Source organism: Charadrius vociferus, unplaced genomic scaffold (assembly GCF_000708025.1).
Source record: "Charadrius vociferus isolate BGI_N301 unplaced genomic scaffold, ASM70802v2 scaffold306, whole genome shotgun sequence".
In the NCBI taxonomy this organism is placed as follows: Eukaryota; Metazoa; Chordata; class Aves; order Charadriiformes; family Charadriidae; genus Charadrius; species Charadrius vociferus.
In genome coordinates, this window is record NW_009648963.1 from 2,328,441 (window position 1) to 2,354,837 (window position 26,397).

General features: G+C 37.2%; 1 protein-coding gene across 1 annotated transcript; it reads right to left on the reverse strand.

The window, feature by feature from the left end:
- Positions 1 to 1,197: 1,197 nt before the first annotated feature.
- On the reverse strand, positions 1,198 to 26,196 carry LOC104288794. Its single transcript, XM_009887664.1, has 5 exons — positions 25,410 to 26,196; positions 21,681 to 25,151; positions 4,167 to 4,254; positions 1,992 to 2,070; positions 1,198 to 1,320 (listed from the first exon to the last, which is right to left on the reverse strand). Exons 1-5 carry the CDS (start codon positions 26,173 to 26,175, stop codon positions 1,198 to 1,200), a joined length of 4,527 nt encoding a protein of 1,508 aa, XP_009885966.1. The 5' UTR covers positions 26,176 to 26,196.
- Positions 26,197 to 26,397: the final 201 nt, after the last annotated feature.

Sequence of the window (26,397 nt, forward strand, 5' to 3'; positions counted from 1 at the left end):
TGTGATGGCATCAATTTTGAATGTACCTACCTTTAATGCACCTTCTTTCTTCATTTATTAGCCTGTGCATCTGCTGACCGGGTTTAATTGTTCATGTTTACGTAAAATAGAATTCACAATTAAGATTAATTCTGTTCCCTGCAGATATGTGTCCACTTTATTTTAAATAATGTCAAAATAGTAAAACTAAGTTACTGATTTTACAAACCTAAGCCTCGAAGTCTGCTGCTGATCTTGACGTTGTTATATAAAATCAGTAACGTGCTTTTATAAAAGCATAAAAATATTTGTGGTACAAAATAAGATCCAATGAACAAAGGAATATTTAAGTACAGAAAGGACAAAAAATGCAATACTTTATAAGGTTTGTGTGTAATGTCATCTTACACTGGCATACAATTGTGATTTCTTTGTAGCTTTGAAGTTCACATTTTTCTAATGGCATATCTTGGAATAGTCATGACTTTTACAGAGACAACAGAAGATTAACTTTAAACTGCAGGTAGTAGTCGTTGGGGGCTGAGCAGCTTTACTCTGGAAATGCTAAGTTTTTGGTTTGGAAAATCTCCATCAATCATGTCTGTCTTTGTTACAATACAGGTAATTTCCAAGGCAGAGAAAACTCGTGGAGACAGCTTGACATGTGCATCTCAACTACAGATGCCCAAAAGTAGCTTTCTAAGGAACTTGCATTTAAAATAGGTAAACGTACTGTAAATGATCCTTGGTAATTCTCAGAAATGGCTTAGGGCCACAGATGAAAAGTAGCTTTCCCAAAGTGTAATGGCCAAACTACTATGCTGTCTTCAAGCTCGCATATAGAAAACAGACAGGATTGTGTTGCTTTTCCTTCCTTTCAGTTTTTGTTGGAAACTTGTCAAACCACAAAATGCCATGACAAACTTTTCTGCTGATATTTGCTATTCAGAAGCTTATGTAACTGTGGTGAATTATTTTTATTCATCATTTTAAACAGAATTTTGAAGTCCTGAGCTCCTTCTCTTGATAATTCTTTTCTTCAAATCCCCAACTTGTGTTCTAGTGTGAGTTCGCATACATGCAACCACTTGAGATGAGAGGCACTGTCTGTCCCCTTGAATGCTGCCTCAACATAGTTCAAAAGGGTGAAGTATATATTTCAGTTTTTCTCAGTTGATTGTCAGTGTCCCTTGTGCTTTAAAGTTTAGTTCCTTTTTTTTAATTATTTTTAGTTCTAAGTTCTCTCTCACCCTCATTCTCGTGAGTTATTTGGTCTTCTGCCACTAATACTCTTTCAACAACTGCTGCTAGTCCACTCCTATTTTTGGTTAAAATGAGTTCCTAGGAAAAGCGGGAGCAATAAAAATTTATAAAGGTTTCTCTGGGAATGCCTTCCTGAATAAATTGAAGACCTTCAGTTTTTCCTTCTTGCTGTTCTGTCGTGCCTTGCCACACATGCAGGTTCTGTCTCCGGCATCTTTTCAGGAATGCTGTACTGAAAACATCAGGTTTCCCTGAATTCACCTCTCGATCAGTGGATGTCTCTGCTGTGGATGTGGCTTCACTGGTGTGTATTAATAGAAGACAGACACTAACAAACGAGTGAGTTCAGTGGAGGCCCCCGTGCCGGTCAGGGGGCTGGAGTTGCTTGCCCTGTAGGGAGAGGCTGAGAGAGCTGGGCTTGTTCACCCTGCAGGTGTTGGGAGGACCCCCAGTTACCTACAAGGAGTTTTTTGAGGAGATGGAACCAGGCTCTTTGTTGCACATGATGGGAGGACAAAAAACAATGGGTACAAGTTGAAACTCAGACCAGAATATAAGGAGAAAGAGGCAGTGGAACAGGCTGAGAACAGTTGGAACAGGCTCCTTGGAGGGGCTGAGCAGGCTCTGTCCTAGAAGGTTTTTAAGACCTGACTGGGTCCTGAACCACCTGCTCTGACCTCACAGCTGGCCTGCCTTTGAGCAGGATGTAGATCTATGGACCTCCTGAGGTCCTCCTATGCCTGAATTACCTTGTGATCCTCTTTCAGGCTAGAAACTTGATCAGCAACTGGCATGTAATTTCCAGCCCCTTTGGGCTCTTCCCTTGCCCTGTCGAGGGAAGGGTTTTCTGTGCAATGGCAAATTTGGTATGCTTTTACAAAATTGCTTCATCTTTTCAGGAGGGATGGCTGCTTAATTGCAGGGTTGGATGATTAGATGTGTGTTGTATTTTTCAAAGCTGATTATTAGCAATAATCAAGGTTTAAATGTCTGCAGCTGACTTTTCTCAGACAATCGCATATGGTAGCAATAGAGTACGTCCAAAGGTGATAAGAAGCCAAGTCGAGAAGTATCTTATTACCTGCAGTGAAAAATCTTGACTTGGTATGCATTACTCTTTCTAGCTAATATAATGTTGCTGATTTTTATTGACTTTAATTCTATGGGTTGAAAGTGCCTAACTTCTTGGCTCCTTTATTAAGGAATAAAATTTTAATCCCTAAAATATTCTAATTGACTTAAAACCAGCTTCTTTGTTGTTCTGAGCCAATTACTGTGCATTTTCTCTCTTTGCTGGTTAAACACAACAGGGTGTCTGGAGTGCAAGAGCCAAACTAGAGCTAGACTACAAGACTTGATTCCATGACAAATAATGATAAAATAGTTCATTTGTTGTCAAATTTAAAGTAATACAATGTTTATTCCTACACTGATTTTTGTTTCTTAAAACCAGTTTTGTGATTGGTTTTGTTTGCTTGCCTAATCAGTCTATTCTGACTGTAAACAGAAAGATTTTTCTCTTGGTAAGAGTCTCCTTTGGCTGGTTGCTATCTCAAGATGAAGGGCGAGTGCTGCACCAAGAACATTTCTTTTTCTAGTTTTGTTGTCTCTTACATGACGTAGGGAAGTGGTTAGAGCGCTGGGGTTATGCCTGGATCTGACTCCCCTCTGAAAACTTTTGAACTCATCAGCCAGTTGAAACGCAATATTGACACAAAGGAAGGGATCATAACTGTTAAAAGTTAAAACCTCCGTGCTTGGAGGTGGGACATGCCTCTAACAGAAGAGTTCTGGTATTTACTCTGTCTTTGAAATGATAAAATCCACATTGCATCTCCTCCTTCTGGCACATGAAGGAAATATTGGCTGCATTAGTTCCACTGTTTGTAAGACTGTTTATGTCCCCTTTTGGACAGCCCTGACTCCATCCTCTTCCTTGTACTGTGGTGGGGCTCCACTGAAGTAAACTTCAGTCTCTTCCCCAGGAAGTTTAATTATCTTTTGGTTTACTTGCCCCATAAAATCCAAATGCATTAAATAGTTGAGATACATAAAGACCCTCTAGACAGTGCTGTGTGATGATGAATATTTGCTCTTCAACCATGTTCTGTGTGTCTGACACTTCAGTGACTCTAAATCCTTGTGGGATCTTGTGAAACTTCGAATTCACACCAGTCTTTTATTTCAGTTACTGGATTGCACCTGCAAACCAACAAACTTCTTTACAGAATAATGCCACCTTCTTTTTGTTAAGTCAGATGATAATTTTAAGTGAATCCTTAAAACCTTTGTTTTATAAAATACAGTGTATTCTAAGGAAATTAGGTCTTGGCAAGTAAAGGACAGACACCTTCTTAAGAAGTTGAATTAAGAAATCTCTACTCTAGCTATTGAATGTATGACTCCAGAAAAGAGAAACAGATCATATGGTTTTATTCTACCACTTTTTTTATAGCTCTATTATTAATAAAGTTTTGATGAATGAAGTACATGAACCTTGCTAAAGCTGATCTAAGCATGGAATGTCTACAACGTAGTCAGGTACAACCGTTTACTACTACTTTGAGTAGAGTTTAAAATTTTGATGTTTACATTGAATTTCCAAAGTACACGGGGGAAAAAAATGAAATAGGAAGAGCATTTACATCCATTTTAATTGGTGGCAGGCATAAATTCATAAAAACAAAAGGGGAAGAAAGACCATTTAGCAGAAACCTCAAAAAGTGCAGATACAGATTCGTTGAATGACAATCTTTCAAGGGATTCTCCTGCAGGCTTGGCCTTTCTCTTAGACATTACGGTCATTAAACACTGTCACACCAAAGTTCTCAAGATCAATGAAGATGAAAGCGTACTGCAGAAACAAACTGGTTCTTCCATACATTTCGATCCGTTTGTGAAGGAGATCTCCTCAGGCAATTTACCTTTTTACTGCTTTGCTTCGAGGTAGTCGGTCTCCACCTTTTACAGATTTGTTTGAATTGTTATTACCATAAATCTTTACACGGTGACCTATGCCACAAATTACATAGTATATTAACTTTCGTGCACAAAAACAAAATTGGGAAATAATAATTAAACTTAAAGAACATAGAAAAATCACAATACTATTAAAGGGGAACATCTGATTCTGATATAAATTTGTACTGCAAGAATTTCATGATGGTCAGATGTGAAATTTTATATTAAAAAAAAAAAGAAAAAGTACATCAAAATGAATAATGCTAGTAGTAATATAAAGCCAAATCACACAAGATCATTTCAAGATCAATGTAATAAATGCTTATTATTCAGCAGAAAAAAAATCAGGAACAATGTACAAAATAATAGTGCAAGAACAGCTGCAATCTATTTGTTCTCATCAGTTTTGAGATTTTGGTTAAAAACTTTACAGCTGGCGAGAGATGCTGCTGAAAAACTCAGATTCCACTCAGTGGGCTGATTAAGGCACATCTTTATGGACTTCAAATGTTCATTTTCTGTGTTCATGTCTATTGAATTCTGCGGCTCCGAGACTTTCACTTGTAGTGTGCTGTGAGAAAACAAGTGGGGGTGGGAGAGGGAAAAAAATGAGAAAAAGTTTAGTACACTTTCCTCTTCCCCTGCAAGCAAGCACACTGGTAAGAGGCAAGATGAGGTGGTGGCAGATTGCGTATGCGGTTGGGTTTTTTTTGTTGTTTTACGGCACTACGTTCCAGAAACACCGAGATCAGAACCTGACTGTGCTGTGGTCTCCATGTTGTACAAGTAGATCGGGGTTGTCTGTCTGTGTTGAAATAGCTGAGGTCCCGTTAATTCGCAAAGGCTCTCCCAGGTCAGCCCCACGCTCGCACTATTGCTTTGCACAGGAAGAGGTGTGCTCTGCAGGCTGCCCTTTCTTAATTCCTGTCCAGTTGGTTACCATAAAAACAGCAGGAACTGGGCAAGAATTTGAGGTTGGTATTTTTGCTCATGTTGTTAATTTAGTACAGTGATGAAAGGACTAATATATAGACAGTTTTTATTTTGTTTCAAATCTAGGAAATAAGTAATACAAGAAGAGAAAGAAACCCAGCCCTTCGTGATAGGGATCACGAAGCAGACTAGGACGTAAGTATGGATTGAATCATACCCTCGTTGTTGCAATACAGAATCATAGAATAGAATCACAGAATGGTTTGGGTTGGAAGGGACCTTTAAAGGTCGTCTAGGCCAACCTCCCTGCAGTGAGCAGGGACATCTTCAACTAGATCAGTTTGCTCAGAGCCCCATCCAACCTGACCTTGGATGTTTCCAGGGATGGGGCACCTACCACCTGTCTGGGCAACCTGTGCCATTGTTTCACCACCCTCAGCATAAAGAATTTCTTACTTAATATAAAGCACTGTAATTGTGCGCACTCAGAAGACAAGAAGGCAGAGTTTGGAAATCCTAATTGCAAACCTCTCTATCCCCGCTATTTATTTTTTAAACTGCCTACCTCCTGCAGTGATCTGTGTCCTATGTGTTTCTCACCATCGTTTTCAAAGATTTCAAGAACTGCAAGAATGATACAAAGTTGGAAATATTTCTATTTACTGAAATTAAAATAAATAAAGTTCTGTGTATTGTAATTAAGGGTAGGAGGTAATGATCATGCTATAAAGTACCCGCACACATTTTCTTCTATCAAAGGGATGCTTAATTAGCAAGAATACTTCTTAATGGTTCTTACTTGCTGCATTTCAGGAAACTAGGTCCACCACAGGACTTGGGTGCAAATTATCAAGGACTGAGTCTGCTGAAGTAGAGCGTTCACGTAGGTGAACAGTCTAGCTGAAGACGTTCAGTAATTATAAGACTATAATCTAAAACATATTAGCTTGTGTTACTGATATACTATTGACTGACTTGGATTAAACTTTCCCTTTTGCCATGACATAGGACAAAGACAGCTTGTGTAACAACTAAAGTGACAATTCATTGTTATTTTTCACAGAGCATCTGAAACACAATTTTCGTTCTTTTATGTTTTTATGCAAGCTCTCCAGAAGGCAGCATGTCTTTCTGATGTGGCAGTGAAATGGGCAGTTCTAATTTACTGACCCTAGTTCCTAACCTGCTGTAACTGGGGTACTGCTCCTGTGACGTGCATTTCCTTGTGTACTTATTCTTCTGCCTCTATCTTTTGTCTTGTTTTTGCCTTTTCCTTCATTCTTTTCTGGATTGCACACACTCTCATTGCTCTAATCTTTTCCTTCCTGTAGGAAACAGAGTGCAAGTGTAGGTGATAGAGAAGACTTCAGTCAGCAAGATTACTTTCTTGAATTTACCACCTCTTCAGACTTGAACCTTTGCCCTCACTTGCTGTGAGGAAACTCAAAGCCTTTTCTTATGACCATGGGATGAAGTGTAGGTATGAGAAGGTGGTAGGGCTGACTGCTGAAGTCTTCTTGCAGCTTTCCTCACCCCACGTACTTTCCAGGCATGGCCAGGTAGCAAAACTTAAACTCTTAGCAAAGAACAGAAAAAATCAACAGCTAAATGAAGAGATAGGGCTGGAATGTTGTTTTGTTTGGGAGTGTGGTGTTTGGGGTTTTTTTGGTGCTGTTATCTGAAAGGAACAGAAATGTGTTGGGAAACAAGAAATTGCAAACTATGAAGTAGTATATACCTGCAAAGTGCTTTAAAGAACAGTATTTCTACTATCTTTAAAGCAGTAGATACATAAACCTTGTTTCACGCTGGGCAAGTGCCAGACAGAAAAAGCCAACGCTTCAGGCTTCTCAAGTGATTTGGCATGTCACTTCTGTATATAAACTAGGAATTGGACTAAATCGTTATGGCCCATTTTCCAAACAGCACTAACAGAGTGCATACCAGGATTTGGGCTAATTGTGACTGTAACTCCTTCCCATTTGCTTGGATGGCAAATAAAAAATGCCGAGTGCTATAATACTACCAAACAGCACTTTCCGAGTAGTCGACAATAATGGTTTCCCTCTCTGAGGGCCTGTCCTACTCTTTATCTTTTAGATTTTGTACAGGTTTCTGTACACGGCAGGACTAAACTTGCAAAACTAGAACTGAAGTATATGCTGGTAATTGTCATGCAGTAATTTACTTCTTACAAGAGAACTCTAGGAAACTCAAGAGTTTGGCATTTTAAGATAATGCATAAAAACAGGAATAGAGAAACGTTGACCTTTTTTTCAGGTCCCCAGTAAGAGTAACGATATAAAAAAGTATTTTAGGAAATTTTACCTTGATAAAAACAAAGTGGAAAATAATATGGTTAGAGACCTGCAATTATCTATGTGTTAACCAAGAAGAACAACCTATTTTTTTCATCTCACTTTTCATTTTTACTTGTAGTGATTTATTTTCTACCTGTTAATGTAACAAGGTATGAAAATGGTGTATTTAAATAGTATTTTTAAAGCAGAGAATGTAATTAAGGTGTAAAATTAAATAGAAGCAGTTGAATTCCTCCAGCCAGACCCATCAATAGATTCTACTCTTAATTGTTATTCCGCTCTGCTTACAAAAGGTGCACTGTGCATTAAGCGTTCCCAGCATAAAGAAAGTGACATTTCATCCCACAGCCCCCCTGGCAGGAAGAACTGCAAGTTACAGCCTGATGCTACCAGAAGCCATGAAGCCTATTGCAGTAGAGCTTGGAATTAGGCTGTAGAGTATCTCCACACCACATCCTCCTAGAGTTCCCCACTATCAGCACCTGCACCAGTAAGAGGATGGAGGCCCCTTTAACTTCCCAGACAACAGGCATTTACTGATCTTATATAATGGTCTCTAAAAAGGTTAAAATTTCCAATTCTGAAGCCATCTGTTCACTATTCCAGCAATTATCATGTTTTGTTTTGATTCACTAGGGATTGATGCAGTTAATCAGCTTCCATGCACGTGATGTGCAGAAGTCAGCTACAGGTGCTTCTGTAACTTGGAATATTCCATAGTTCTGCTTTCACTAGTGAATTTGAAGACAGGCCAACAGAAAAAGAATAAAATAGTCTTTGTTTTTTTTTTTCTTTAAATTCTTTGTATCATGAACTAGTGCTACTTCTTCAAAATTCAAATGCTTTTCTTCATCTTTAATTACATTACCCTCTATGCCCTTGTCCTCTAATAACTCTTGAAGTGCTAGTAATATATTTACTGCTTAATTTAAAAGATTTCCTATTTCAGAGTGTACAATAACTGACCCTGATCATTCTTATATCTTCTTAGAAAGTAAAAATTTAATAAAAAAAAGTATATGGAAATAAGACTCTTTGATCTGAAACAACAGTGATTTAAAAAAATATATCTCTAGTTGTGTGTTTCTGCAGTCCTTTAGCATGTGCTGTATCACTGCTCAGCAGAAGGAGCACATCCACTCTTACGAAGATTTTTGACTCCTCTCTGTGAGTGAGCGTATGCGACCTCGTGGAAAGGCAGGAGGGGCCGGGTACTGAGTACCGCACTGAGGATGTGGACACACCAAGGTGGAGTACGGTGACAGGACATGCTGTTTTGTCAATGCAAGCTGAGGAGATGCTCTCACATGCTCTTGGCTTTCTTTAGATGCTGCTGCACCCAAAACCAATGGGTCTCCAAAACTGTCGGTGATGACTCCAGGATTTTTTTTCATGTGTTGCAACTCTCAATTCCCAAATCGCCATTTCTGAATCCTCTCTCAATTCACTCTTTTTCAGATGCGTTGGAAAAAGAGGCGATCGCCTATGTTATTCTAACAAATCATAGCAGCCAAATCAGAATAATGCTGATGGACGGTGAAGTCCTAGCTAGTCTCCCCTGGCTAAGCAGCCAACCCTACGTGCGTTTAAGACTCCAGGCTTGCTAGCACCTAAAAGGATCATCTCTTCACAAAAATGTCCTCCTATCATTAAAGCAAAAGGTATTAAGTTGAAAGGTCTTTGCATTCAACCTTCTACTAAAGCGACAAGGGGCCTTCCCGTGCTCCTGAGAACTAAAGAAAACCCTGCTCTTTTCCACACTTCCAGTTCAAACTGCTTGAATGCAAGTATTGTTTTGTGAAATTTTGTGTTTCTTTTTTTAGTTTTACCCAAATCATTGTTATGATAACATACTGGTTTTTAATAGGAGTGTGTGAGAGCAATATTGTTTAAGTTGATAGGCTGCCAAGCACTAAAAGAAAATAATGTGCTTTGAGCTTCTTATTTTCTGTGCAGTTTGGATTCAGAAAAAAACACGAATTTGACACCTGTTGTATGAACATGACAAAGTTAAAAAAAATCTGGCTAGCTCAAGTCCGTACATTTGCTGAGCTGATCTGTGTCTATGACATGTCAAGGTCATGCAGAAAAAGTAGGAATAGGGATAAATATTTCTTATCTGTGAGGTGACTCCTCAGCATTTCCTATCAAAGACATTACCATCACGTGTTGTGTGTTTCTATGCAGTAAAATTACTATGAAAGTATTAGTGTAGGGTTATGTTTCTCTAAATCTTTTGCAACACTTATTTCATAGATTAAAACATCTCCTTCCCAATTAGCTGAGAACTAGGTCAAACTGGTTTTTATCCTCCTGTCTGACAAAAATTCTGCAAACTGCACTTGTTAAACACCACCATCAATGGTGTGCAAATGGAGAGCTTAGAAAGCGTAAGAGCATTTGTAATATATAGCACTGATTTGAGGCTCTTACAGAAAAGTTTCAGAACTACTGAGTAGAAATAATAAAACTTTAGCAGCATAAAAAAAGTTTCTCTGCAGAAACTACTCAAACATTTCCCAGAAAAGGAAATAGCGGAATGTAGTAGGTTAAAATCTGCAATGACTATAGTAACCCCAGCATGCTTTCCAAGAGATGGATTTGATAACGCAACATACATTGAAATTAAAGCAAACCAGGCAGGCAGTCAGATTTATTGCCTCTAAAATTTAAACTCATCTTTCCACAATGCCAAAATGCAACAACAAAGACATGTCTCATTTCCATTTATCACATGGATTCTCTTTGTAATAAGAAATAATATTTTTCAGCTGAGTGGGTGGAATCCCATTTGGGAATCTGAGAGAAAAAGAAATGCCCTGGAAATAGATGGCATACTCAACTAGATAGCTGGGGAGATAAGAAATATCCAGGGAGTGTTTTAAAAATTAGACATAAGAGCTGCATTTAACACAGCTGGAGCATTAAGACAAATAAGACAAGACAGAACCAAGACAGGAGGTGAACTGAATGGAGGCAAAAAGATAGAAGTCAGAACCAGCCATAGGCCCAGACTGGAATTAATGGCAGAGAAGTTTCTTTTGCTCTTCACACTAACTCAGAAATGTTTTCTTTTTTTTCTCCTCAAACCAAGAAAGGGTGTGAAGAAGCAAGGGCACAGGAATGAAATAATTACAAAATATATAAGCAATATATGAAAGAGGATTACTTACTGGTAGCTATTCCCTGAAGCTATATATTGAAATAGCCACACACTGTTCAAGCCTTAAGTTTAACTTGCACAGAGACAAAATTATATAGCAGTGGATGTTTGTTGCACCTTTTGCATCACTAATTCATCTTCAAAGAACACAATAAAACACACCAATAAAACCAAACAGCATATAGCGTGCATTTTCAGGTGAAAGTCTGGTAAGTGGAATAGATGACAACATTTTCAGAGTGCAGTCACGCAAATAACATGACTTTCTCCCCAAAACCAGTCAGCTGTAGAAAATGTTCTTGCTCCCCTAGACATATTGGATCACAGGCAACATAAAAGATTTAAATTGCAACTTCATTGCAGAAATCAGGAATTGAAACAAGTACTAAAAAAATAAATTAATGACTTGCGCAGTCATGAAGTACGGAGTTCAGTCCTGATGACTCCCCAAAATACAGGGCAGATTGGAATGTTGACAAGTTTAAGTACAGACAACATTCCTGCCCTGTTTTTAAGTTATAATTATTTAAAGCAGCCTGACTTAGAAAGTTAGTTAGAACTGTGATCTGTTTGACAAGAATCACTATGTTTTGTGGTAATACAGATGATTCAGCAGTTCACAGAAGGCACAGGGTTTTTAAAGAACAAAAAAGCAAAATACTAATGTAAGCTGTCACTGAAACGGGTATGAAGAAGCGATAAAACTTTAAGGCATAATTTACTAGTGATGCTAGCATTAAACCTGTTTGTTAGAGAAAAAAATAGTCCTATGATCTCAAATCATTCGTCATATACTGTCTTCAAAGACTCTGGAAACAAAAACCAGCTAAGAATCTAACAGTTGAAAGGAAGCATCATTCATCTCATGATGAACATAATTAAGTCTTAGCATCTAGCCACCACCGTGAAACAAGCCTGCCTCTGATCATCAGTTCCATGAAAGTAACTAATTTCTATCCATTATTAGAAGCTAGTAGCATGCAAATAAATTAAAAAAGCCCTGAACAGCTGTTTGCAGATGAGTACTGTTGCATTTGCCCTAGAAACATACTGTAACAGAAAAAAAGTTTTCCTATTTTTACTTTACTTCTTCAGAAGTAAAAATGGTTTTGAACGAGGTACATTAAGGCTTGGAGGTTCAGAACTAAGTACACTGGTTTGGGCTGTTCTTGGGGGAAAGAGAACGCCACCATCTCAATACTGTGAAGAATATAGCGATGTAAATCTTGTCATTTGAGCTGGATTAATCTCAAATCTTTAATCCATAATAGTTTTTTGACATTACAAATGCAATCACATTATAGAGGGAGATCATCTCAGAAATACGATGAGACAGTCCCTGGGTGGTTTATAAGCCACCAGACTTCTGCATTAAGGAAGGTCAAACAATAATTTGCAAATAAGTCATTTCCTTTTCTGAGATTTCTACTACTTAAATATAATTTAAAACCAGCTGCGAGCAGTAAACTGATGAATATGAAATGTCTCAGGAACAAATATGATGTACAAAAGAAGAATTTCTTCAAACACACATCTCTAGAACCTTAAATGAGAAAGGTAAGAAACACTACCACAATTTTAAGAATTGATACCTTAAGTATAGCTCTTAAATTTGTATTTGTATTGTAGATAAGTTTCTTACATTTTAAAAATAGATTATTGTTACTGAATGTTTTGAAATTTATGCTAAGTGCCCCAACAAGAACATTAAAACCTAACTTTAAAAGCACTCCTTTTTTTTGGCCTCCATTCCAAATGAAAAACATGTCACATACATAGATAAAAAAAGCACCATCTGAGTGAGAATAACACAATTTTTTTTTATTAAGAAAAATATCATATAGTATTCTTACAGCTTTTAGACAAAACTTCCAGCTAGGCTTCCATTTCATATACAGGAAAAGTAATTCATCATTTGAAGCAAATAATCAAAATTTCAATAGTTTGAAATAGACAACTTTGAGGGCAAGCCCGTGTCAGTAAAAATATAATCTCTGCGTATTTGTGAAATTTGCACCTTAGGTAAGAGAAACCTGTGACAAGATGCATCTGAAAAGACTGATTTCCCTAAGCATCTTAATTTTAGGTATGCATGTACTTTAACATGAAATGTGAAAATCTTATTATTCTAATTCCTAGCAGGACCACAATTTAGAAATACTTTACCCTGAGCTGCAAAGTGAAAACAAAGAATGACACCTGCATAAGGCCTGCTTGGAAGAACATGAAGAATGTTACTCCCCAATGGCTTGACAACCAATATAAAACATTCAAAACCAAGCAGAAATGCATAGGCTTATGCTTTTGAAAGGATTTTAAGTCCTAAGCTAACGTTAAATCAAGGCCATTTCTGCTGGTAGGCATGCAGGAAGAAAAGCAGGTGTAAATTTGATAATAGAATCATAGCGTCATAGAATGGTTTGGGTTGGAAAGGACCTTTAAAGGTCATCTAGTCCAACCCCCCTGCAATAAACAGGGACATCTTCAACTAGATCAGGTTGCTCAGAGCCCCGTCCAACCGGAACTTGGATGTTTCCAGGGATGGGGCACCTACCACCTCTCTGGGCAGCCTGTGCCACTGTTTCATCACCCTCAGTGTAAAACATTTCTTCCTTTTATCTAGTCTAAATCTGCCCTCTTTTAGTTTAAAACCATTACCCCTTGTCCTATCGCTACAGGCCCTGCTAAAAAATTTGTCCTCATCTTTCCTGTAGGCCCCCTTTAAGTACTGGAAGGGGCCATAAGGTCTCCCCGGAGCCTTCTCTTCTCCAGGCTGAACAACCCCAACACTCTCAGCCTGTCCAATCACTGAAGATCACCACTGAATAAAGAGCTACAGCCAAGTTAAGCTACCTGCCCCTCTTACAGATAAACCATGATAAAAGACAGAAGCACAGATTCCCTGTATGTATACCTAAAAGGGGAGACAAAAAGGAACAATGGCTGTAAGCAGAGAATGGAGAGTGGGTGAGCTGGCACAGCCATTGAAAGAAAAGTTTGTGAAACTACTGTCTAAATTTAATTTGTGATAAGGAACTGATAAAGCTGAATGCTGACATAAGTCAGGTGAGTTTCTGATGTTGAAAGAACAAATCAGACAGTAAAATCAAGAACCAAACAAAAGAATACAGAAAAAAAGCCTGGCTCTCCATAAAACCTGAAGTTTCCCACTAGACTAAGATTTATACCCTCTTAATAGAGAAGCAGATACCATTATTTGTACTCCAAAGAACACTGAAGAATAATCTAAGCAGCTCCTTCTGATGTCAAGAACATGAGAGAAATAAGCATCAGAAAAAGGTCCCCTTCCTTGAGTAATGAAAAAAATGGAAAGAGAAGTACAAGTTGCTAGATTGTTCCACAAGAACAAATGTGCAATTTGCCATGAGAATGGGAGCAGAAACAGTAACTTTTCTAAAAATATAAAGTGTCCCGAGCCACTGGCCCAAAAGCACGGAGCTAGGAAGACAAAGTCTGTTTATGCATCCAGATTTTGGAAAAGAAATGTTATCTGTCCTCTGTAGGAAAAAAAGATCAGTTACCGGGTCTTCGGTACGAAAAAGTGGATTAAAAAGTAGGCATGGCTATTTGGAAAAGATTTCCCATCCGTGGATTTGAAGAAATCTACGACAAAGGCTGACTGACATCTTGCTCATATGATACTATAAATCTATCAGGTGTAAGAGATAGTATGGACCAGCAGAAGTACACAATGACAAATATGCAGTAAAAAACAAAAAAGAGAATGGAACTGGGCTTCACTAATTCTGCAGCGCTCTGCGGGTACGCTTTGGCACTCACAAACACACCAGAAAAAAAGAAAGCTGATGCATGATCAATTAAAGTTTGGTACTAAAGGAGAGCAATGTATGAAGAGAGGCTGCAGAGAAGAGAATGTGGAACAACTGGAGTGTAACGGTCTGAACAGTGACTCAGACATGGGTCTGAATAAAATACATGAATAAAAACAATGGTGTGAAACAAACAACAGTTCGGCAGGGACCATGGCAAAGTACCAGTGCAGGCCAGGCAGTGCTTTAACAAAGGCGTGCGTGGCTACAGTGGATCACATATGAAGCACAAGTCAATGCTATATTGCTGTAAAAATACAAGTAAGTATCATGATATATAAGAAGCAGTGGGATAGCTAAAATTGGAAGCCATAGCCAATGACAATGGTGTCATTTTCACTATGGGAGCTTAACCGTTAAGAGAAGTGGTTAGACATCCTGTCTGGGCTCATCAGCCTCCCCAAAAAAGCGTGCACGCTTTCTATGCTTCTGGGAGAGAGGAAAAAAAGGTAGAAAGCTGTAAGGAGAACATAGGTAGTCTCACTTACTTAAATGAGTAATATAAAAAATAATTCTGCCAGAAATGACACATTGAGAAAAAGAAAATAAAGTGAGCATTTAGATGAGAAAACAAGTCAGTCAGCTGAAAGTTGCCGATCAAATGAGGAAAAAAAAATAACGGAGGAGATATGAAAATTGAAGTAACTCAAGATGATACCTTATGCATTGAAAAGAGAAGATGGAGAAGGGTGTGTCCCAAGGACAGCATTATTTTATCAAGGTACACGGCAACCAATTAAAATTTAATTTTGAGTCATAACCTGGCTAGGAACTTGATAAAAATGTGTGGAGTACATTTTAATTATTGCTCAGTTACAATAACTTCAATATTTTGTTTCACTATAAGTGAAATAATTTCTATATTCTTTTCTAGCTTTTTAATAAGGCACTATTAAAAAAATCCTTGCAAACAACAAAGTAATTAAAAATGCCAATTTACTTCTAAGTTAGGACCTCAATCTAGGTTTTATTTGCAGTATTTCAAAGAAGTGATTGTCTCTTAAAATGGTACATTAGAAATGTTCTCAGCTCATAGGTAGCACATATCCCTATACAAATAAATATAGGTACAGGTTTATAAATCATACATTTCTATATACTTGTATTTGTTATAAAACATAACTTGGGTTTCCATACATTTTATTCTGATTTATTTTAAAGTATCTAATAATATTTTTTAAATAACTAGGAAGTAAACTTTGTTAATGAGGACTCCATAAACTTTGCTAGATTACACACCCAAGAACACCATCGTGTTTCATACTACATTGAGAGCACAAAGCATGACACTACTTCAATTACCACTGAGGGCAAAATCATCGAGGTCTGATGTAGCGATGCGTGCATGTGAATGCAAAATGCTGCTCCTAAAATCTTGGGCTTCCCATATAAAACAATTTCCATTCAGACACATCCACCTAATTAGTTGTTGATCATTGTAAAAATATCTGGTTCAATTAGAACCTGAAGGCTGTCAGTAGCTCTCAGAAAGACTCAGTACGTCAGGGAACACTCAGGATTCACGGCCATTTTAAAGGACAGAGTCTTTCTTTTTCATGTTGACCATAGGAAACACCAGAGGAAAAAAAGCCTTATATGACAAGAAAATGCTGTCTCTAAAAAATGGCAAAAATCTTAGTTGTATTAAACTAACAGCCAGTTACCAAAAAAATACAAGGAAGAAGGAACATAAAAAATGAAATATAATTTCCAACAGTTACCAAATGTTCATCTACATTTGAAACAAAATTTTGGACAAGTTCATAAGATTCAGCACCACTCTGTAAAGCCCTGCAAGCAAATGTTTAGACTTGCTCCTGAAATACTTTAAAATAATGAAAGCATTTCTATTAGCCTCAAATCTTGTTGAAACAATGTCTTTAAGGCATAACTGTGTAATTATAGCAAAACAAAAGGACACCGCTAGCAAAAGGATAAACAGTGAATAAATGCGGCATTGTATTTGGCTTGACAATCTGAAGGAGGTGTCAAATCATCCAAAGAAAGACTATAACTTATCTTTTGATTGGGTGAAAGAGGAATTAGGCAAGTAAAATCTGTCCAAGAATACATGCCTGCAACAGCCCAGTCTTCTCACACCATTTTATATCTTCCCCTCGATTCTGGAACCAGAATCTGCACTTTTTGAATGTAACTAACCAAAGATTCTAGTATAGGACACTTTACAAAAATCTGGTGAAAAAAATCCCCACCACTCGCTTCAGCAGATAAACAACAGAGGAATGCAAACTAAGGCACAGTACTCATGGCTCTATGAATTAAAGCATCTTGCTTGAGCAGGAATATTTTCCCAGAGCTCAACACCAAAATGTGAAATTCTCTCAGTATAATTAACCTGCTTGGTGATGGTCAGACCGCATGAGTACTTTATTTACAAGTTACCTCAGCACAGGCTGTGTTGCTTGACCTCTATCCTTTTCTAACATCAACCAAAGCTCCGCTTTCAGGCAGTAAACTCTTAACAGAAGAGAGGATTTTAAAAAGGATATATACTTGTCATATTTTCAAAAGCGCTCAGCAGGCCCAGGAAAACTACTATTTTCTCTTCTAGAGAAAGTCTTAAGCAGAAAGACAGAAGCCTGCCTATGTTGATATAGTATTATCAGTTCCCTAAAGAAAGCTGAAAAATTTAACCATTTCCTCAGGACCGAGAACAAATAGGAACGCATGAGTTTCTCAGTTTTTGAGGAAATCAAAGTCAAAAGAGGTAACAAACCAATACTGAATAAAATGATGAAAAATCCACCCCACTTATGTATTAAGCTGGGTATATAAATCCTACAGAAAGGCTTGATCATGGCACTAAACTACAGAAAGTTCCCTGCAGGTAAAGGAAATGCAAGACTTCAGAGTTGAGGTCTTCGAAAGAAGTCTACTACTCAAATAAGCAAAAGTAAAAATCCTTAGCTCGAACCCTCAAAAGAACGTGAGGAACAGCATACCCCAAGGCAATACATAAAGGACTCCAGTTTGAAACAAAACGGCCCCCCAGATTTATACACCTCCCAGTAGATCACATAACGGGAGAGTAAGACCAGGGAAGGACAGACTAACATAATTGCATTTGGCAAGTGGAATTCCAGAGTGCAAACCAAGACAGAGTATTAGACCGCGCTATTAGAGCTGCTGTTGTTGCATTAAGGGGAATGAGGCAGAGACCATTAAGTTCATTAAATGGGTCAGGATTTATTATACATATATAGTCAACTCTATATCAGGTTTGCCTTTCTGCTTTTATACTTCTGCAGTACAAATGGCCCACTTACTGAGAACAGTCATTCATTTCAATATTCTTTCTACATTTCCTATTAATTTTCTTACTTTGTTTTATGGCTGTCTGTGAAGAAGTAACTTCTTGTCTGGCAATTACAGTTATGAAAATTTCTATCTCCTTACTCTGCATCACAGGGAAACTTATTCTGAAGCCAAGGAACCTGATGAAAAGCCTTTGCGAAAAGAACTAAGACGGCTGCTGAAAAGGACTTCTGAAAATCACCAGATACAACAACTTATGGTATGTCTCGTTTGCATTTTACCTAACCCAATATCTCAAATTGGTTCCACATTAGGAGTGTAAAATGTACTCCTTCGTGAAAGAGAGAGGTGGAGAAACTTGCTAAAAACAATCTTTTTTTGTCACTGGGTCACTCATGTGAGACTTAATGTCTTCCACAGTAGTAGGAAAGTGATTCACATTGAGTAGCCTCATCGCTACTGGACCGCACTACCATAAGGCAAATAAGCAACAATACTGGAATAATAATGCCGTACTAATATAGATGTGTAAAAAGAGTTCATAAAATTTTCCCTCCCAATTTTAAGAAAATTTATGGTAACAGAAGTCCAGTTTAAGAAAAGTTTTGTCTCTTGTCATATTAATGTAGATGTTATTTTACATGCACAATCAAGAGACCAATTAGACTCATAAAAATATCAAGTTTTTAGTTAGATTCTTAAGTCTTGTAGTCAACTTTGAAATGATTACAAAGATTAGCAAATTCTCATTTTAAGTACTGCACTAACTTGATCTCCATTAAGCATGTAAAACCAGCATTCAAATATAATGAAAAATTAAAATTGAAAATTTATATTGTCTGCCAACAAATATAATAGATTTCCTTCTAAAACTCCAGAGTACTTGAAGAAAATCCAAATGATAAGGAAGAAAATGAAAAATTTCATCTTAGATGAAGAAAATACTCTAGCTTCAAGTGATTGGGATTTATTTTTAAAAGCTTTTCTATGTGAACTCCCACCCTGATACACAGGAACATCATGTCATCACAGCACGTAGTGCTGCCTGCTGCCGTAGTGGGTCCACAGCATCCCTCGCATTTGTGATAAATCCACAGGCTAGAAGCAGATTTTAAAACTATTCAGTACATTGTAAATTCCTAAACCACAGTCTTTTATTGTGGCCCATTTTATTGCTGGATAGTAGTTTGTCTTATTTTAGCTTGGCTCTCTTGAAGCCTTTTTGGATCTAGTATGGCCAAGTCCAAAGCACGTGAATGTGGTCGTCAGTGTTACAAGGAAACACAATGAACCACCCTCATGGAGAGAAACATAAATGCTTTCCTAAAAACATGCTTACGTAATTTTCTTTGCCTCCACAGACTGTAATAACGCTTCAGTGTTGCTTAAAATGGTCAGAACATAGGTTTACAATAGAAGGGAACTGCCCCAACACATCGAACGCGTTGTTGAAACAACAGTTCAGAAGTCAAGTGTTAGCAAACAGCATATGGACCAACGTATCTACCATCCACCTTATCTTGAATAAAACAGGCAATATGAAAAAGTGATTAACTGTCTGCTGTTGCTACAATGAGCACAGGACTAGTTCTAGTTGCTTGGTACTACCTTGAGCTGTAGGAACACAATTGCTTTATTCCCACTTGCACATTCAAACAAAAATTGAGTATACATGAAAATTAGATAACAACGTTCTGCCTACCGGCCACAATGCTTTACAATAAAACAGCATCACAACACCTCTCTCTTTCAAGAATATTCGGTAAGACATGGTGTAAAACTTGAAGAAACACTTTAAGTATTGACCATAAATGTGTATATAAGAACATTTCAAGCATGAAAACAGAACAATGATATAATTTATGATACCACATCAACAAAAATACAGTCCAAAGAACATACGAATGAATAATGATGTTTTCATGTGCATTAAACTTTCAGATGCAGGAATTATGTTTGAAAACACATGCATGCACAACTAGAAATCAGGTTTCTTCTTTTTAGCCAGTAGCTATACTGTAGACTAAAAATATTTATATGATTTCCTTGGCTAGTGCAGACAGTACACAATGCTGAATCAACCTGCCAAAACAAGACATCCTTTTCTACTTCAGACAATCTCCTGATAGTGTAACAGTACCCCTAAAAAAGATTTGGGGTTACAAGTGGGGAGAAAATTCGAGAATCCTAATTTTTTGTCTTTTAATATTTCCTTCATCAATGAACTTTCTGTCATATCTTTTCTAAAGACAACGATTGATATGAGAAACTATGAGGGAAAATAACAAAAACTGTAAATGAAATAATGTAAAACATCAAAATAGTTATCAGATTTCCTAAGAATCCAAAACTAAAGGAGGAAAGTTATCAGGTAAATAAAATTGAGTCCCAATTAAAACTAGCATGAGACCATATCACAGTAATAGGTCTTATGTTGCCATAGCAAGAAAATGTTTAAAAATAACTATATTTCAAATGCAAAATTTTCTTAACTACAGTAAAAATTATGAAATAAAAGTATGAGAGAGCTCTTTCTTCATTTGCAAAAAAAGAAACAGATAGATGTTACCCTTTCCTTTTCTAGTTCTGGCTTTTTTACAGCAATCTTGTGTCAAGTTTTGAACTCCTTAAAAACAAGTTTTTGATGTTGAGTTTGGCCCCAAATCAGTGAATTTAAATGCAAAATAATAGCGTAAAGATAAAAAACAGTGTACTTCAGAAAAAGCAGGGTTACAGTGAATGAGCTTAATATGAAGAATTTTATATATCACATAAAGCACAAAAGAAATAAAGTATACAAGAGCCATAATATTGTTTATATTACAACTTAAATTAACTCTTCAGTTTATTACCAGGGATATTTTTGTACAATATAGAGTACAAAGGGGGACACAAGATTTTGCTCTAAGATTTTGGAAATTTTTTTCTATTCTTCAGGCAACATAATCAGATGAGCTAATGCATTATTGTTTCTACAAATGAATACTTCTGCAGTAGTTTAATTCCTATTGCAGAACTTTTTTTTTTACTTGGTGAGTATTTCACACCTTAGTTATTTTATTGAAACAAGTTGAGACTTCTGTTTAAGGAGATCTTTTCACTCAACAGAAGAAATAATTTCAAAAGTGTACCCTCTTTGTAAGTAATATAATGGCCTTTCTGAGATCACAGTTGCATTACAATGTATTATGAATATCTAGCTTTAAAAATGGATTTAATTTCACACTAGCCTAAAAAGATTCCAAGCCAATGCATTTAGCATAGTAACTGTATATTGTACTTGTCTGGAATAATTTCGTATTTTAAATTGTTCTGCAAGGATTCAATGCGCAAACCCTTTAGAGTCAGCAGATTTCATTTGGCATTGAACGGATACTAAAACGGATCTCGAAATACATACTTCTCAGAAGTTTGTAGTACTATTTTTTACTATATAATTATAAAAGCATTACAGTTACATTAGAAATCATTCATCACAATTTTTTTTAAACAACTATATGTTAATACACTGAATTTCTGCTTCATGTGATAATTTATCCTTTCTCACAGTACGAGAAACTACACAGTGGAATGAAATTCTTCCTTTTGAAATCAATAACCAGTAGCGACTGACTTCAGATATGTCAGAACTTGATTTGTTGTCTGTCTGAACTACATTAGTTAGCTCTTTTTCTTTCATCTTGGTGTGTTATAGCCATAATAGAACCTAACATACCTTATTGTAGCCAAAAGATTCGTGTAAAATGTTATATACATTTTAAAATGGCACTTTCTGTATTATTCTGATGCTGTACCGTGCTTAATTTCATGACTTCTCTGAAACTAAAATGAATATCATGCAATTAAAAACAATAATCCAAAGTGCTTAGTTGTTTGACTTCTCCAATTCTTTAAGATTGCAATTTTAAGATGAAGGGGGAAACAGGAACTTACCTACTTGGTACTTTGGGTAATAAGTTGCCATTTGTCCACTACTGCATGATTGTCTCTTAAGCCTTTTTCTTATATTGGTATCAGTGGTCTCCCATTGTGGACTTTTTCTTTTGTTTATTCTGATAAGAACGTCAGAACTACCAGCAGGATTATCATGGTGGTTTACACCACTGCTTAATTTTCTGCTGTGATCCAGCCTTTCAGTCACTTTAGAAGAATTAGATCCTTTAGATGTTTCCATTTCATTTTCTTGTTTCTTTAATGCGTTTTGCTTAGTAGAATGGGACCTTAAAAGAGGATGTCTTTTTTCTTCCATATAAGCCTGACTGCTTTTACTTTCAACAGCCTCAGGAGAATAAATGACATTATTTAACTTAAATGAATTGTGCTGCTCAATATGGTTGATTTTTCTCAGAAATATTCTACAATCTTTAAAGGTTTTGGCTTTCCAAGTATTTTGAAACAGTTTATCGTGGCTTTGTTCTTTTCTAACGTTTTGTTGGCACCGAATTGTTCCATTTGCCTCTGCATGTGACTTGAGTATATTTGCTAGACCAGGATGTGGGTTAAAGTCAGAAGATCCCATCATCTGTTGAACAAATGCATCTCTGGCTTCATTTTCAGTTGGCAAGAGGCTCCTCTGAGATTCTACCAAAGTCTGAGCGGGCTGGATTTCTACTGCATTTTTTTCCTGGAGCTCGGGTATTTCATCATTGGTTTCCCCACTTGTACTTTTAAACAACTGGCTTTGGCAAAAGAACTGTAAATTTTTCTTTTTTGATTTCCAGCCTCCGGGAGCCTGATTATAGAGCCTTTTTGTTTGTCCCCACCTATCACGCTGTAACTTCTTAAATTCATTTCTTTTTAATCTGGCTAACGAGAAATTACTTTTCATACTTAAGACTGGCGACCTCACCATGTTATGTAATATTTGTAATTTCCCTGCTGGTTTTGAAGGAGAGGATAGTGCAAACTTTTTAAAGTGCTTTCTGAAAGGGCAAGTACTAAGATCGGATTGTTTAGTTTCCATCTTTATCTCTCTAGTACTAACTACTTCTAAAGGATTGCGAGCATTTGCCTTTCTCACTAGAGAGAGAGACTGTGTTTCTGTCGTTTGCATAAACCAGGTGCAGAGTTCATTCATATTACACTTTTTCTGAAAAAGCATTTTTATAGGTGACGTTTCAAATTCTACAAGGCAGGAGTCTAAAGGGTTTGACATTTCACTATTACAGTCTTGTTCAATGGGATCCCTTTTTTCACATACACATTTATCAAACTCATTCCCCCCCACTCGCAACCACGTATTAGTTATCTGTTCAAATCTGTTATTTAGTTCTTCCAACAAAGTGTCGCTTGAAGTGGAAGTAGCCCACCACCTGAGAGAGGGATTTGATGAAAAAATGGGATCCGATGATACTTCATTAATGGGTCCGAATTCACCATCCTTAAGATCCTTTTTTGCATTTCCTGAATTTCTCAGTTCTGAGGTATCTTTGGATGCTGTGCTCTGATTTGATTGCCTATGTTTTTCCTTTCGATCTTTAGCTTTTTTCAAATGGAGTTTGTAAGATTTATGTAGTAAGGCACTTCTACAAGTAAATGCACTAGAAGACGCTAACGAATGTAAAAAATGCAGTGAGGGTTTTCTGTCTCTAGCAGAATGCCTCAATGGAATTTCACGTTTTCTTGACACTGCTGTAGTAACGTTGTTTGTTCCATCCTCTCTAGAATCTTTCTGCATGTTCTTTACTTGACCCATATTATTGCACAGTTGATTTTTTCTCTCTGGTGGTATGGTTTTTTCTAACGCATTCTGCTGTTGTAAAGGAGGCAAACAGTTGCTAATACTCACTTTTCTCTCCTGAGGTGAAACTCTGTTAACAGTCACTGATATGCCAGAGATTTTGACTTTTGCTGGCCTACCAGGTTTTCGTATGGTGGTTAACGGTTTCTTAATTGGCCGTATAATATTGCTGCAAGGATGTGGTGATGCTAGGTTACTCTTGATAGGTCTGACATAGTCATAACCAGAGACCTCATTTTCAGTAGAAGAATTCTGTAAGGCTTTTACTATTTCAGTCAAAGCATTTTCAGTTTCTGCATTGTGCCTCGCTTTATTGTGGTCATTGGCAAAATTAGAATCAATGTGCTGTGCGGGCAGAATGCTGATTACATTTAGATTACCTTCAGAAACATGTCTCTTAGTTCTTCTTGACCTTCCAAAAACAACTGTCACAGTAATATTTTTGTTGCTGTTAACTTCTTCCATTACTGCGGCACCAGATTTGGTACTTTTACCATCACTGCTAAGTCCAGGTCTACATTCTGTGCTTTCAGTTGCGTCTACTTTTGGTTTTGGAGGCCGTCCAATAGGTCTCTTAACCTGTTTAACAACTTGAGGACCTATTTTCTTTGGTCTACCAGGTTTTCTTTTTAAAACCGATTCACTACTACTGTTTGATTTCTCCACAACTTCGTCATTTTGTTTCGAGTCATTTAAGTTAGACTGGTCAACTGGACAAGAGCTTGTAATTGCTTCCGCATAAACACAACTTGACTCTTCCTTGGTAGGGTCTTTGTTGTAATCACAATCTTTGACACAGATTGCATGAGAAAGATCTCCCGTGGCCTGCTTGTCTAACAAAGTGTTTGTGTGCCTCTGAAACAAACAAATATCTGTGCTTGCCTTAGAAGATGCAGCTGCAGACGTCAAAGTGTATTTGACTCCTTCACTACTACTAACCTCTGAGACAAACATAAGCTTAATAGGACTAGAGTAGTTTAAGGGAGATGAGATCTCCCCAGCTTCAGAAGTTGTATGCAAGTCCCCATTATTGGAAGTTGAACCGGATGAATCAAAGGTGAGAGATTTTAAAAGGCCATCATTGATTTCTTGATCTAGAACCACTTCTTGTTTGTTTGTTGTCACACACAGTGTTTTGGTTTTACTGCTGCTTGGCACATGTGCATGTGGAAGGAAGCTTTGTCCTGTGCATCCCATTTCACTCAGAGTGAAAGGTAAGCCTCTTCCAGCAGCTGGGTTCATAACCTGCTCATAAGCATTATCTTTTAATTTTTGGCTTATTTTGTAACTATCCAACAAGGAGTTGTTAGTCTTTCTGGATATGTTTATTGTATCTTCTAAACGCTCTACAACAACTTGCAGATTTGTGTCTCTCACAATTTTGCTTATATTTATGTCACTGCATCTTTCAGCATGAACATCATTATTTATTTTCATTTTTTCCAAACTTTCTAAAGACTTTTTTACATTGGATGACTTTCTAAACACAATATTGTTTGTTACATACACAGAGTACCACCCAGGAGGCACAATGTTACGTTTAGTTCTGCTCAAGATTCCATTACTCTCATCCTTTAGAGGAATCTGATCAGTCTCTTTTAAGGTTGCACAATCTCCTTGTGGTTTTGCAAGTTTCGGCTGGCTGGCTGCAATAGCACTGTTTTCTGAAAGAACCAGAAAGCCAGAGCTGGTTTGAAAATTAGTAAGAGGTAGTTTGAAAGACTCGGTTTGGTGGACTGGAAAGCACATTGGTTTGGTTTGGCAATTCACGCATGGATTACTTTCAAGATGTTGCAAAGCCTCATCTTCTATCACAGTGAAACTGTGTCTTTTGTTTGGATATATTTTATCAAAATTTTTCATTGATTTCTTTGCATTTCTCTCAGAAATTGACTTTTTTCTTACAAGAGTTTCATCAAGGCTTGCAAGCTCCCTCTTGATTTGCAAAGACTGTCGCCGAATGAAAGGTGAATCGGGAGAATTATACATTGCAAATAAGGTTTCCTGACGCTTGCGAAATCTCGTTTGGATAATTTTATTTTCCATTTGTTTATCATGTTGGCGAAGTAATTCCATAAAGCTGTAATCACTTGCCTTCGCATTATGCAAAAGAGAGGTTATGAAGTCTCCTAATTTGACATCATTTTCTGGTGCCCTATCACTGCTAGAAAGTTTTGCAAGATTTGTTGCTATATCTGTAGTGTCTATTGATTTTAACTTTTCATTAATACGGTCCATTAAATCTTGAAAAATGGCAGAATGTTCACCTTTCTCAGCCTTCTCAGAATTTATGTAATAATTGTTGCTTTCTTGGTCTGTTGATAGCAACATTCCATCTGAATATTCAGTCTCTTTTCCTCTGCATGTTTTACCTGCACATTCCAGTTCTCCTTTGCTTCCCTCAGCTGGCAAGAGGGATGGAGGCTGGCTGATGGACATTTCAAGCCTGTTATTGTCTAAAGTTGGAAAATCTAAAACCGATCCATCCGATGATTCAAATTCTTTACTCTGTACAGGTGATAGTGGAGGTGGTGATGGGCTGCGAGATCTATTTGAATTTTTAATGCTGTTCAAGAGATCACAATCCTTATTTGAATACGTACATGCTGCTGCTTTCACAGAATGCCTGTTATAATTTTGCAATTGTTCAGCACAATGCTTATGAGAACTACATGCTTTGTTCACCATTGTCTTAATACATCCAATCGCTACAGCTTGGCACGACAAAGAATGGAAATCTCTTATACAAACAGACAGAGGTGGTAAATAAGTGTTTGGTCTTTGATTTTGTAAACAGCACCTTTTTGTCAGCATATGTCCATTGCAATTGCAAAATGAAATGTGAACATCCTCTTCAGTAACGGAACTGGGAGTTTCAGAGTGGACCAAATGTGTTTGCTTGCAACTGCA